Below are 14560 nucleotides of genomic sequence, written 5' to 3'. Positions count from 1 at the left end.
AATATCTTATTTTAATCTTTTAGCCCGCGATTTTTGGCTCGTCTCACCTTTCACGCGGTACTTTATTATTATTTCAGCGCAACTTTCCCCTTAAGTCTCTCACACACGCTTTCTTTCTATATTATACGCACCAAACTACTGTAGTAGTTGGCTAGAATGTATAATTCAAAAAGCTTTAGCTAGCGATACATCGGAAGAGTGATGGAGATTCAAGAAAAGCAAAAGGAGACAGAGAGCACAAGCGCAGGATCGAAGAACTCGTCGGAGATAACGTTGGACACGGCGTCGCTGCCCAATCCCATCGATCCAGTGAAGTTGAATACGCAATACAGTTTCAACTATTGGGGTTCTCGTGGCCACCGAGGCCTCATGTTCAAGATCAATGGCCTCACTGGATCTAAAGGTTGGAACTATCTCGAGAACCGCTTTGACGAGTGGGCCGTCGATGAAAAACTCCCCAAAAGGCGCTTCGGCCACTGCATAGGTATCTATTCTGCCCCACACAATTTATTGGCTTATTTATTTAAATTAAAATAAAATAAAATAAAACAAAACAATTTTCCTGTGTATAATTTTTTTTTTCTGGTACATCAAAGATAGTTTTGTTTTTATTTTAGATAAAATTATTTTTTTTATTTTTAATTAATCAATTTTATTTAAGAATGAGACGTAACTCTCATTACCTCTGACACTTATGGTAGTTTTTGGTTTAATTATAGGACGAAATAATAAAATTTAAAAATTACACCATCTTTATATAACAAGTGATTTAATTAAATGATTTTATCTCACACAACCTAATATACTTATTTTTTTTTCTTTTTCTACCACTAATAAAATTTATTAGTTCATTATTTTTATTTTTGTAATTTTATAAGTTCTTGGCAATATAACTCTTTTTTTTCACCACTAACAAATATAATTAAAAATATTATATTAATCTTTAACTTTTATTTTTGTTGAACATTTAATTCTTTAGACTCAAATATCATTAATAAATAGTAATAGAATATTGACATATTACGTTAAGTGATACATGATATTGATTATGTGGTAAAATAACGTTGACTTGTTACGTGATACATGATTGATTACGTGACAAAAAACAAAGTCGTATATGGTATAGTATATACTTTTATTTTATTTTAGTCTTTAAAATTATAAATTGTTAAGTATTTTAGTTTCTGAGATTGTCACTAACAAATATTTTAGTCTCTTAAGAGAGAGAAAGAGGAGAATAGTGATGAAGGTTTTATTGAAAAAAGATATGGTAGAGGAGATGATAAAGATGGTTCATGTGGAGTTGTATTTGCAAGATGATTGGTGGCTCTTCAAGAAGGAGAAGGGAAGGAAAGAAGGATTGAGTTGGTGGTGGAGGAAGAGCAAGAGAATGATGATGATGAAAGAGGGAAAGGTGAGAGAAGTTGCAGCCAGAGAAGGCTCGTATTTGAAGGCATTAATATTGATTTGGTGGAAGGGAAGAAAAATTATGAGTTGGTAGGAGAAGAAGAGAAAGCAAGAATTAGCATATGTATTCCTCCAAAGAATGCTCTTTTGTTGATGAGGTGTAGATTTGATCCTGACAAAATGGTAGCTTTGGTTAATCACTTTTGGGAATCACCTGTTCATAAGACAAATATAAAGAAAAAGAACAAAATGAAGAAGAGTGTGTAATCACATTCCTACAAAAATAAGAAGAAACTAAAGAGGATGTGAAGAAAAGTTACAAAGATGAAAGCAAAATAAGCCTAAAAAACAACAAATTATTCTTTTAGGGACTAAAATGTTGGTCAATGACAATCTTACAGACTAAAATGGTCATAGATGACAATCTTAGGGACTAAAATAAAATAAAAACATATATTACACGACATACAACATTGTTTTGTCATGTAATTATCACACATGTCACTTAATGTGACACATCAACGTCATTTTGTCACGTAATCAATGACACGTATAATTTAATATGACTTGTCAATGTTCTTTTACCGTCTATTAATAGTGTCTAGGTTTAGAGACTTAAATGTCCGATGAAGATGAAAGTCAGAGACTAATATGACATTTTTAATTTTTTTAAAGACTAAAATGTATTATGCAAACTCTCTCGATGACTAAAATGAAGATTTAGAGTATGTTTGATTTCTCTTTTAAAAAGAATTTTTTATTTTTTTTCTAAATATAATATAAATTTATACTATTAACATACCTTTAGTCTTCATTATTTTATTATCCCTACTCTCCTAACTTTTCACAATCCATTTCTTTTTTTTTTCTCCACTACTAACATTATTTATTATTTAATTATTTTTATTCTCGTAACTCTATACCTTTTACACAATACAATCTATTTCTTTTTCTCTTTTGTATTGTGTTGAAAATATAAAATTATGAGAGTGAAAATAATTAAATAATAAATAATGTTTATAGTGAGTAGAGAGAAAAAGAAATGAATTAAGAAAAGTCGCTCGAGCAAAAATAATAAAATAACAAATGATGTTGGTGATAGAAAAAAAAGTGAGTCATGTTATATGAAAGTTGTAGAGTTACCGGTCAGAATAATAAAATAATAAATAATATTGGTGATAGAAAAAGAAAGAAAAAGATGAATAGATATGTTGTATTGTGTGAGACAAAATCATCTTATCAAGTTTCGTGTCACACAATTTTTAAATTTTTTTTATTTTATCTTACAATTAGATGAAACTACTTACTAGTGTAAGAAGGTTTCTAAGTTTCTGACTCCTTTTTAAAATGAAATTAGTTAATTAAAAATTAAAAAAATTAGTTTTGTTTAAAATAAAGATAAAACTATTGCTAACGAGATAGAAGAAAAAACTTCAAACAAGGAAATTATTTTTTTGTTATTTTAATTTTCCAATTTTTTTTTCTTACATTCAAGGCTGTATTATTTATTATTATTATTATTTCCAACAGATATTATATGCTGTACTAGTTTAATTGATAAGATAAAAAAATATAAAATTGTCCAAATTAAATAAAATAATATATGATGATAGGAAGATGGACTTTTATCTTATTTTATAATAATAATTTATGCATATTAAATAGCAATATTATGTTATTATATTTATCTATTTACAAACAGCCTGAAACTAAACGGAATCTAACGCTACATGTAGGCATGAACGACTCGAAGAAATTTGCTGACGAACTTTTTGACGCATTATGTCGTCGGGGTGGCATAACTTCATCTTCCATAACCAAGGATCAACTGCGCCAATTATGGGAACGGAGTTTTGATTCAAGGCTTCATATCTTCTTTGATATGTAAGACTTCAATTCATTTTCATTTTCACTTTCAGTAAATTATATATATATATATATATATATATATATATATCACATTTTTCTCTCCTTTTGTTGTAAAATATACATTCTCTTTAATAAAATATATCACGCCGCATAATACATTTATTGACTTTATAATATTACTTTTGTTTTCATTAATCTATCAAGAGAGAAAAAAAAAAACCCATGTTAAGAGATTAGATCATTTTAATTTAATTAATAATATTAAATTCATTTTGTTGTGAGTTGTCCCTATGTAATTTTAATTCATGCCAGGGTGGACAAGAATGCCGACGGAAGAATCACGGAGGAAGATCTTAAAAAGGTGAGGGTTTAGTATTGAAAAAAAAAAAAAAAAAAAGACTCCTGCAAGTGCAGATCATTCTTTCAACTAGCTTTTAAAGTTTTAATTGACTTATTCATTACTTTAACTAATCACATCCTTCAGAGTAGTATATATATGTTAAATTGCTCATCTTACAAGAAACTTGTGGGGATGTGAATATTATTGCATGATTTCACTTTACAGATTATCGCCTACTGCGCTTCCATTAATAACCTTCGGAAAATACAAGAACGTGCAGAAGAATATGCGGCCTCAACCATGGAGGAGTTGGATTCGGACAAGAGAGGATTCATTGAGGTTTATATTCTATCTATCCAACCCCCCCGTCTTGCTTAGTGAAAAATTAATCATGAGTTTCATTTTTCAAAGTTTTGTTTTTCCAAGTGCATCAAGAGTGGGTACACTTATACATGCAATTTTTACGAATTCTTTTACCCGACAACTCAATTATTTAAAATAAGAACGCCAAGCCCGTATAATTTTTAGCTAGATTAAGTTATTGATGTCATACATTGGAATTTTCACCTTTCATTTGTGGTTAAAAAAAACATTATTTTTGCTCATGCAGGTGTACCACTTGGAACAGCTTTTTCTGGAAGCAGAACCAGTACAATCAACTAACATGACCGAAGATGATCGGGTCTTAAGCCAAATCCTGAGTCAAAAATTAATTCCAACCAGAGAGTTCAACCCCATCAAGCGATGGTTCCGAGCAATAACCTGCTTTGTTGACGACAATTGGAAACAGATTTGGATTTTAGTCATTTGGCTTTTAATTTGTGCTGCCCTTTTCATTTGGAAGTTCATCCAGTACAAGCATCATGCCGTGTTCCATGTCATGGGGTATTGTGTCACATCAGCCAAGGGTGCTGCTGAGACACTTAAGTTCAACATGGCTTTGATCCTGTTACCTATGTGTAGAAAAACCATCACTTGGCTAAGAAGTAGGACCAAGCTAGGAATGGTTGTTCCCTTTGACGACAATATCAATTTTCACAAGGTAAAGTGTGTGCATGGATTGATTAATTTGGATGTTGATTTATTTTTCATTTTATTTCAATAATCTACCCATTTTATTTTACTTGATTAGCTTATAATAACTTCAATTTCATCCATCCTTTCGTTTAGATGATAGCTGTTGGCATTGCAATTGGGGTTGGGATACACGCTATTTCGCATTTAACTTGCGACTTCCCGAGGTTGTTACATGCAACAGACAAGGAATATGAGCCCATGAAAGCATTGTTTGGAGGTGAGAGACCCAACAATTATTGGTGGTTCCTGAAAGGGACCGTGGCTTGGACTGGGATAACCATGGTTTTGCTTATGGCTGTGGCCTATATGTTTGCTCATTCTTTGTTTCGACAGAGCAGACTAAAGCCCCCTAAACCTCTCAACAAGCTCATTGGCTTCAACGGATTTTGGTACTCTCACCATCTTTTTGTCATCGTTTATCTGCTTTTCATCATCCACGGGTACTACTTATACCTCTCCAAGAAATGGTACAAGAAAACGGTATGTTTTTAATTATATATAATAATTGTGATTCATATAATCGCATATTTTATTAGACATGTGCTTATATACGTTTGATTAATTATAGCTTTAACTGTTAATTTTTCAATTAATAACTATAATTATTTATTTTAGAAGAGTCAAATAATAAAGAAGATATTTTTAAAATAAAAAGGTATATATTTAAAATAATTAAGGCATACTATTAACACATGTTAAGAAATTTAAAATATAATTATTGATGTCATTTAGTACTAATATACATATCCTAAAAAATGTTTAGTTTTATTAATTAATATGGTAAAATAAATTATTAAAAGTGCACAAGTTATTGTTGTAGTTAGTTGACAAAAGTTATCTCTAATAAATAAAGGTATTATTAAAAATAATTAATACTTTTTTTATATTTTAAAATGACATAAAGTATGGCACCTAATATAAAACAATAGAATAACTTAAAATATTTAACATGATATATCTAATATTTTTTAACATGTGTGTTACTTAGTACATATTAAACAAGTAATTTTCTTAACTTAGCCTTTATGAGAACTTTTTATGAAAATAATATAAAAAATAAATAAAAATATTAAAATAGACTTCTTCTATAAATATTTACCAAATTAAACTTTTTTACTGTTGAATATAGAAATCATGTTTTCGACGACCGAATTTTGGTCTTCTATTTCACATTTTTAAAATAGATTTGTCGATGAAATTCGGTTTTGGGGCAACCGAATTCTAGACATAATTTTAACTTTTTTTGTTTTAATTTTTTTTGTTTTTATATAATAAAAAAATATTATGTAATATGTTATGTTTATATAATTATATATTGTCAAATTTAATAATAAAAAGATTGTTTTAAATAATAAAATAAAATTTATTATTTAAATTATATTTTTTTTATATTATGTGAAAATAAATATTTATATTATGTTAATTTGTGTGAAATAATAATTATATATTTATATTATGTGAAATAATAAAGAATATTATATTGAATATGTATTTGAATTTTAAAAAATATTTATATATCAAATTAATAAAAATAATAAAGAATATTTGGGTTTATATTTATTTGAATATGTAAATGATAAAATATTTTTGAATTAGTATTTTATTAAATTAAAAAAAATTGTATATAAGATGAATAAAAATAATAAAAAATATGATGTAGAAAATTAAAAGTATATTTAAAAGAAATTATAATTCATTAAATATTTAATAATAAAAATAACACATAACACAATATTGATAACAACATTCATTAGTGATTTTCAGTATCACTATCTCCGTAATGATGTCCAGTTTTACAACGAGGATGACGTCTGTTACGTGCTGGATTTCGTCGTTGTGGTTGATATTGTGGAAATTTAGGATGAACTTGTGGAGGATTATCAAGTTCTAGTTGTTGAAATGTAGCTGAAGAACTATCAGGTTCATTAGGAAAATCTGGTTGGTAAAGAGACTGCATGTAACTTTGTGCTGAAGATGGAGTTGTAAAATCAACTCCAAATAAGTTTGTAAAAAAATCCTCTGAAGTTGTTGCAAACAAATGTCTTTTGTCCATTATGTTTTCATGTGGTGTGATATCTAGTGGAGGAATTGATGTAGTCTCGTGATACAATGGTGTAGAAGTCGTACTGGTGGCAAATGTTGTGGTAGTGTTTAACTGTTGGTGGCTTTTCCTTGGATCTTGTAGTAGTGGTGACACAAATAAAAAATAGATAGAATTAACAATGTACCATTCCATGTAATCTCGTGTGTGACATAATGGGCCTAACATTGGATGACTTGTTAATGTCAGGTCACGTCTATTGTTCCACACATCGATCCATTGAGCATGTCTTGTGATCCAATTTTCATCATGTCTTCCTCTCATGTCAATTGTGTGGAGATCATGCAAATTATTGGGTGGACAAGGGACTTCTTTTAAGAGCCGAAATTGTAATTTCACTCTATCTGATTAGTGTCATTTAACAATTACAAAATAAAGGATAGCGGTACATGAAGTCCACATTCGGACATCTCTGTAAGCTTCCATAGGTATTAATGTTTGCAATTCTTGATATAGTGCCCATAAAAACTACAAATAAAATTAACTTTGTTAAATAAGATTATATATAAAACAAAATATCACAAGAAAAAATTAAAATTTTATTTATGAAAATTTACCTGATTAGGTTGAATGTGGTCAAACATTGATCTGTATCCCACACCATCATTATGAGGTTTATTCTGAAAGTTGAGGACTATACTCGTGCTCCATCTGCATACTAGAGAGTATGTTGGTGGATTATTGGAAATTGGCGCAATATATGGCATGCGATACCATACACAGGACATTAACAGTGATGCACAACCACTCATTGTTTTGCTCCCGACTTCTGTGGCCCTGCACATTTCCCTATATAACATAGCTAAACAAGTAGACCTCCAACTATATCTTCTAGCTCTTCTAATATTAGTTAATAAAGCTAAATACATAAGATGAATTTTGTTGCCTATTTTGTCAGGCATCAAAACACCTCCAATCAAACTCAATATATATGCTCTAACATGAGCGTGAACCTACTGTTCAGATGGTTCATTTGGTAATGGTAACATGTTGTCTCTCAGCCACTTCAATTTCACCATAGAGCCAATAAGTGTCTCTCCCTTGACTGCACACATATCTTCCCAGTCAAACATTGTTGGAGCAATGAGTGGTAATTCATCAATACTTAGCCCCAGTTAAAATGCAACATTCTTTAGGGTTATGGTGCACTTCCCTGTTGGAAAATGGAACATGTGAGTTTCAGGTCTCCACTTCTTAACCAAAACTGTTATCAATGCATGATCTACCTTAAGATGCCTTAGCTTTACCACCCAAGCAAAACCAAGTTCTTCAAGTAAAGGAACAATTAAAGAATTGGATTCTGACATTAAATGACAGAAAGATGAAATCATGTTCTCAGTTTTCAGCATTTATTAACAAATTAGTAACATGATACGTAGATCTTGAAAGTCATATTTATTAAAACTTACCGTTCTCCTAATGAAGGCAGACTTGTGTTTGTTTTGCTTCCACAACAACATTTTTAGTAATTGATGCAGGGTTGAATGAAAACATATAGCCTTGATAAACATATTTATAGATAAACTTTGGTATGAGAGAGGTGTATGTGGTGTCATGGAAAGGTCACTCTCACTCGTAAAACGTGTTTGGCAGAGGAGAGAGTTATTACTTGGGAGGAGAAAAAGCTTGTGCATGTAGTGTCATTGAGAGGTCACCATCACTTGTAAAACGTGTTTAGCGGAGGAGAGAGTCATTGCTTGGAAGGAGAGAAAGTTTGTGCATGTGGTGTCATTGAGAGGTCACCATCACTCGTAAAACGTGTTTGGCAGAGGAGAGAGTCATTACTTGGGAGGAGAGAAAGCTTGTGCATGTGGTGTCTTTGGCAAAGGAGAGAATCATTACTTGGGAGAAGAGAAAGCTTGTGCATGTGGTGTCATTAAGAGGTCACCATCATTCGTAAAGCGTGTTTGGCAGAGGAGAGAGTCATTACTTGGGAGGAGAGAAAGCTTGTGCATGTGGTGACATAGAGAGGTCACCATCACTCATGAAACGTGGTGAAGCTTTGAATGAGAGGGAACCCAATGCTACTGTTATAAATAGTCATGTAGGTTGTTCATTTTCTTCATTCACCCTTCTAAGCTTGTTGCTTGTTCTTGTGAACCTACTCCTTCTAAGTTTGTTCATCTTTCACTTGGTTCAATCTCAAAATGTCTTCAATCTATGTCATTGTTCACTCTGATGGTGCCATCAACTAATGTCCTAATGAAGGAGTCACGTTCACCTCACCATCAGCCAAATTGGTACATCTAAATAGAAGAGTGATTCTACAAAGGCTGAAGAAAGTTATCCACACTAAACTTCACCAAGATGAAAATGAAAGGGTGGAAACGATACATTTTTGCTACCCAATTAGACTTGACCCGGGAGTTAGCAACTACATATGTGTTTAGTTGAATGATGATGAGGACGTCGATGCACTCTTCAACATCCATGATTCTAATCAACTTCAATCAGGTATAGAACTATATGTTACATTTGCCACCAATGTAACCCAGGTACCACAACTTTCACCTTACCAAACTTTGGAAACCATTAATCCATTTTTTTCAACTTATGATATGAATTCTGACCTTCAGTCCTACACACAACTTTACACTGGTAGTTTCATATACCTCAATGAAATACCTTCCCAGGCAATTGAAGTAGAGCCCATTGAAGAACATGCTATTGTGGGTCTCCCAACAGAAGTTTTTTATCCTTTTAGCGAGGACGAAGATGAAATAATGTCACAACAGCAGAATGACGAAGAAGACTCTCTCCCAGTTCCAAATATTCGCCTGGAACATTATTTGTTGACCAGCGCTTCCTGACAAGAGAACAGGTGCAAGATGCCATAAACAGATTTCACATTGTCAATCACTGCACTTACAAGGTGAAGATGTGAAGCACAACTAGACTTGTCATAGAATGCGTTCAAAACGATTGTGACTGGAGATGTCGAGCTATATTGCGCATCAAAGAGTAACACTTAGAATAATGAAGCTTGAAGAGTGCCATACATGTGTTTCCTCACTCATTTCACAGGATCATAACAACTTGGGATCACGAATGATTTTTCAAACTATTCATGAAATTATTAAGGCTGATCCATCCACACCCATCACAACTATCATAGCTCACATCAAGTCCACCATGGGTTATACAATCAGCTATAGAAAAGGATGGTTGGGGAAACAACATGCCATTGAAAATATATTCGAAAATTGGGAGGAGTCATACCACAAGTTACCTAGTATGTTGCAAGCAATGCAACTGTATGTTCCGAGTTTCATCTGGAAATTGAGTATACAACCGGCGTATAAGGGTGGCTTGTTAGAGGAGGAAAATGTGTTCTTCAAGAGGTTATTTTGGACCTTCAGGCCATGCATTGATGGTTTTGCCTTCTGCAAACTACTTGTTCAAGTCAATGGAACATTTTTGTATGACAAATACAAAGGGACTTTATTGATGGCAATTGCGCAAGACGGTCGCAACAACTTAATTTCCATTGTCTTTGCTGTGGTTGAAGGTGAAACCAGCGATGCATGGTTCTTTTTTTTTTTTTAGAAACTTAAGGAGGTACGTAACCCTGTAGAAGGGGTTGTGCCTCATTTCGAATCGTCACGAGGCCATAAGAAGTGCATACTCCAGAAGTGGAAGTGGTTGGACGGAAAACAATTCTTTCCATGTCTATTGCATTAGACACATTACACAAAATTTCATAAGATGATTCAAAAATCTTGCACTTAAGAAATATGTCGTCAATATGGGTAATTTTAATTTTTTTCATACTTTAAATTATCATTAATATTTTTTACACTTGTTAATTTGACATATTTTTTTCAGCATATGGGATGACTGAACTGAGATTCTTTTACTATTACAACATAGTAAAAGATAATAATCCTAAAACTGCACAATGGTTAGACAACATTCCAAGGAAAAATGGGCGTTAGCATGGGACAATGGACGACGCTGAGGACACATGACAATAAACCTAGCAGAGTCAATCAATTCGATTTTGAAGAAAACTAGAAATCTGCCAATTTGTTCCATGGTCATGGCGACATACACCTGTTGCAACAAGTTCTTCATTGAGAGAGGCAGGGAAGTAGATGCAATGATTAATGCTGGACATGTGTACTCGGAGGTTGCAACTTAAGCAATTCAAGATGCACAGTTAAAGGCGAACACTCATAGAGTCATCACCTTTGACCGAACAATCACTAGATTTTTAGTGGAAGAAATGGAACATCCAAGAGAAGTTTGACCTGTAAGAAGATTTACAGTACAGTTAGATGAAATGTGGTGTAATTGTGGCAAGTTCCAAAAAGTTCACATCCCATGCTCGCATGTACTTGCTTTATGCTTACACGTACACCACAACTTTGACATCTACATATCTCCTGTTGATTCCTTACAACAAGTTTCTAAGGTATACGAATGTTAGTTTAGAAAACTAAGACACGAAGACTATTGGCCAACCTACACTGACCCAACTTTGTGTCTAAATCCAGAACTGAAAAGAATTTCAAAGGGTCGACCCAAGTCCAGCAGGATAAGAACAGATATGAACATTACAGAACAACAAAATCGTGTAAAAAATTGTTCCTATTGTCACACTCCTAGTCACACAAAGAAGACATGTTCAAACATTGGTTATGCATCTAGTTCTCGCCATTGATTTCTTTTTTTGTACTAGGTTATAAAGAAAAAGGAAAAGCTAACTAAAAAGGACGTTGTATTAATAAATGTCATAGTTTTACTTCCCAAGCAACAGCTCCTTCAATCACTTTTGCATATTAATATTAAAATTTCTCATATTGCATTTAAAATGAAATACTTATTCAAAATAATATTATTATATTAATATTCATAATTCATAACACATATTTACATATTCAAATAAATATATATCCAAACATTCTTTATTATTTTTATTAATTTGATATACAAATATTTTTGTAAATTCAAATACTTATTCAAAATAATATTTTTATATTAATATTAAAAATTCATAACATAAATTTACATATTCAATATAATATTTTTTATTATTTTACACAAATTAACATAATATAAATATTTATTTTCACATAATATAAAAATAAAAATATAATTCAAATAATAAATTTTATTTTATTATTTAAAACAATCTTTTTATTATTAAATTTGACAATATATAATTATATAAACATAAAATATTACATAATATTTTTTTATTATATAAAATAAAATTAAAACGAAAAAAAATTAAAATTATGTCTGGAATTCGGTTGCCCAAAAACTGAATTCCATTAACAAATCTATCTTAAGAACTTGAAATAGGTCTACGGAGACATGATTTCTATACTTCAAAAGTAAAAAAGTTTAATTTAGTAAATATTTATAGGAGAAGTCTATTTCAGTATTTTTATTTCTTTTTTATATTATTTTCGTAAAAAACTTCTTTTATGACTGAGTTTAAATGGTCATAAATAATAAATTTTTATTAAAAAGATATAATGTTCATTACACTTTCACATTTTTAAGATAATAAATTTTTTTTCTCAATGAAAATTTATCATTTTTAGATGTTTTAATTTTATTTTTTTAAAAAGAATTTCTTAGTTTGGTCACACAAAATTTATTGTAACAGACTTGGATGTATCTTGCCATTCCCACGATATTATATGCAAGCGATCGATTACTTGGTGCATTTAAATTTGGATACACAAGACTCCAAATTTTGAAGGTGCACATTTAATTCTTATGAATTCACCTTCTCTCTTTTAATTTTCATTTTGCATTTAATTTACTTGAACGTCTAACATTCTCTCTTACAAAAATTTCAGGTTGTAGTGTATCCAGGAAATGTCTTGGCCTTGTACATGTCTAAACCACAAGGATTTAAATACTTTAGTGGACAGTATATTTTTGTTAACTGCTCAGATGTCTCCCCATTTGAACGGTAAGAGAACATTCTTGTTTTTCTAAAATGAGGAGGGTGACGTTTAGCAAAGTTGAGAATTTTGTTAAATGGTATCCGTAGGCATCCTTTCTTTATTACATCAGCCCCTGGAGATGAGTACGTAAGTGTTCACATTCGAACTTTGGGTGATTGGACATTGCAACTAAAGCATGTTTTTGCCCAGGTGAATTTAGTACAAGACAACCATCTTTCTTTATTGTGAAAATTAACATGCTATTGGGATAATCTTTAGTACTATACATTTCTTTCAATATATTGACATAAATATTTAATTTTTATACTCTAAGATTATGTGACTCTGCTCACGTTGCAATACATATTTATTTTTTCATAAATTCTAAATTTAATACACATAATGCAATATAATTAGTCGAGATCAAGTCACCTTTAATCACCCAATAATTTTTCCTATAATTGATGTAGGCATGTCAACCAGCAAGTGGTGACCAAAGTGGTATATTACAAGGCAACAACATACAAAGGTAAAGCTTTTTTTTTTATGTGGTTTTCAATATGTAACAAATAAAGGATAAGTGATTGAGAAAAATGGCCCATGACTTTACTATCAAACCACCAAAATTGTTTCTTTACTGGTTATATTCAACATGAAACTGATTGCAGAATGCCAAAACTCTCAATTGAGGGTCCTTACGGAGCTTCAACACAAGATTACAAAAACTACGAAGTAATCCTTCTTGCGAGCCTTGGAATTGGTGCCACACCTATGATTAGCATACTCAAGGATATACTATACAATTTGAAACAACAGAAAGACGTAGAAGAAGGAATGGTAGAAAATGGAGTGAAGGACAAGAGAAAAGGTTTTGCCATCAAGCAGGCCTATTTCTATTGGATTACTCGTGAACAAGGTTCCTTTGAATGGTTTAAGGGTGTGATGGATGATGTTGCTGAATATGACGAGGATGGAATAATCGAACTTCATAACTATTGCACAAGTGTGTATGAGGAAGGAGATGCTCGATCAGCGTTGATTACAATGCTTCAGTACCTCCACTATGCCAAAAATGGTGTGGATATAGTTTCAGGCACAAGGGTCAAGACACATTTTGCTAGACCTAATTGGCGTAGTGTCTTTAAACATGCTGCCCTCAAACACCCTGGCAAAAGAGTTGGTGAGTACTTACATGTTGCTCTTAGTTTAATTGTTGAAATTCATATCATCATACCTTTGCTTGACTTATTTTTAATGTACTCAATTATTTTCAGGTGTTTTTTATTGTGGGCCACCCACATTGGCTGGAGAATTTAAACGGCTCTCTCTTGACTTTTCCAGGAAAACCAATACGAAGTTTGATTTTCATCAGGGCTTTTGAATACTTTTATAATAGTACATTTTTTCAGATTTGTAACACATACTTAAGGAAAATAAATTAGTTTATATTAATTTAAATGTGATTGCTAGTCTCGATATATTAATTTAACTTTTAACACTAAGCCAAAATGCTTCTTTCTGTATAAAAGTCTCACGTTAGATGAAATATGGATAAGTTAAAGAGTTTATAACGAAAAAAACTCAAAACACTCATTGATTGCATTACAACAAACTCCATTGCTAGAATTAAGTGTGAATAAAAGTTTATATGTAACGTGGTATCTTCAAATTTTGTTATGTGTATCATATTTAAAAAATTTATACTAATAAAAATAAATGCATGATAAGTTAAAATATATATTAAATTTTTATTTTATATTTTTTTATTTTTTTAATTAATTTTTAGTTTTAAATAAAATATAATTTTTATTTTAAGTAATTTCTATTTATTATAAATAAAAATAATTTAACATAATATATTAA

General features: G+C 31.2%; 1 protein-coding gene across 1 annotated transcript; it reads left to right on the top strand.

Moving 5' to 3' along the window:
- The first annotated feature begins 92 nt into the window (after positions 1-92).
- LOC113863898 (respiratory burst oxidase homolog protein B-like) lies at positions 93-14196 on the top strand. The gene is made up of 12 exons (XM_027497666.1): positions 93-484; positions 3144-3291; positions 3589-3637; positions 3842-3955; positions 4227-4658; positions 4787-5173; positions 12412-12507; positions 12608-12723; positions 12805-12907; positions 13168-13226; positions 13366-13877; positions 13972-14196. Exons 1-12 carry the CDS (start codon positions 202-204, stop codon positions 14076-14078), a joined length of 2406 nt encoding a protein of 801 aa, XP_027353467.1. The 5' UTR covers positions 93-201; the 3' UTR covers positions 14079-14196.
- Positions 14197-14560: the final 364 nt, after the last annotated feature.

This window comes from Abrus precatorius, unplaced genomic scaffold, assembly GCF_003935025.1.
Source record: "Abrus precatorius isolate BTA unplaced genomic scaffold, Abrus_2018 Scaffold3, whole genome shotgun sequence".
Classification (NCBI taxonomy): Eukaryota; Viridiplantae; Streptophyta; class Magnoliopsida; order Fabales; family Fabaceae; genus Abrus; species Abrus precatorius.
Note: the sequence above shows the minus strand (reverse complement) of the source record. Positions and strands in the feature narration are given on the sequence as shown.

What these genes read in the sequence shown, in the direction of transcription:
- LOC113863898 (XM_027497666.1), top strand. Translation starts at nt 202, where the DNA reads ATGGAGATTCAAGAAAAGCAAAAGGAGACAGAGAGCACAAGCGCAGGA. An exon ending in GCGCTTCGGCCACTGCATAG is followed by an intron (nt 485 to 3,143) that starts GTATCTATTCTG and finishes CGCTACATGTAG; the next exon opens with GCATGAACGACTCGAAGAAA. An exon ending in CGGAGGAAGATCTTAAAAAG is followed by an intron (nt 3,638 to 3,841) that starts GTGAGGGTTTAG and finishes TTCACTTTACAG; the next exon opens with ATTATCGCCTACTGCGCTTC.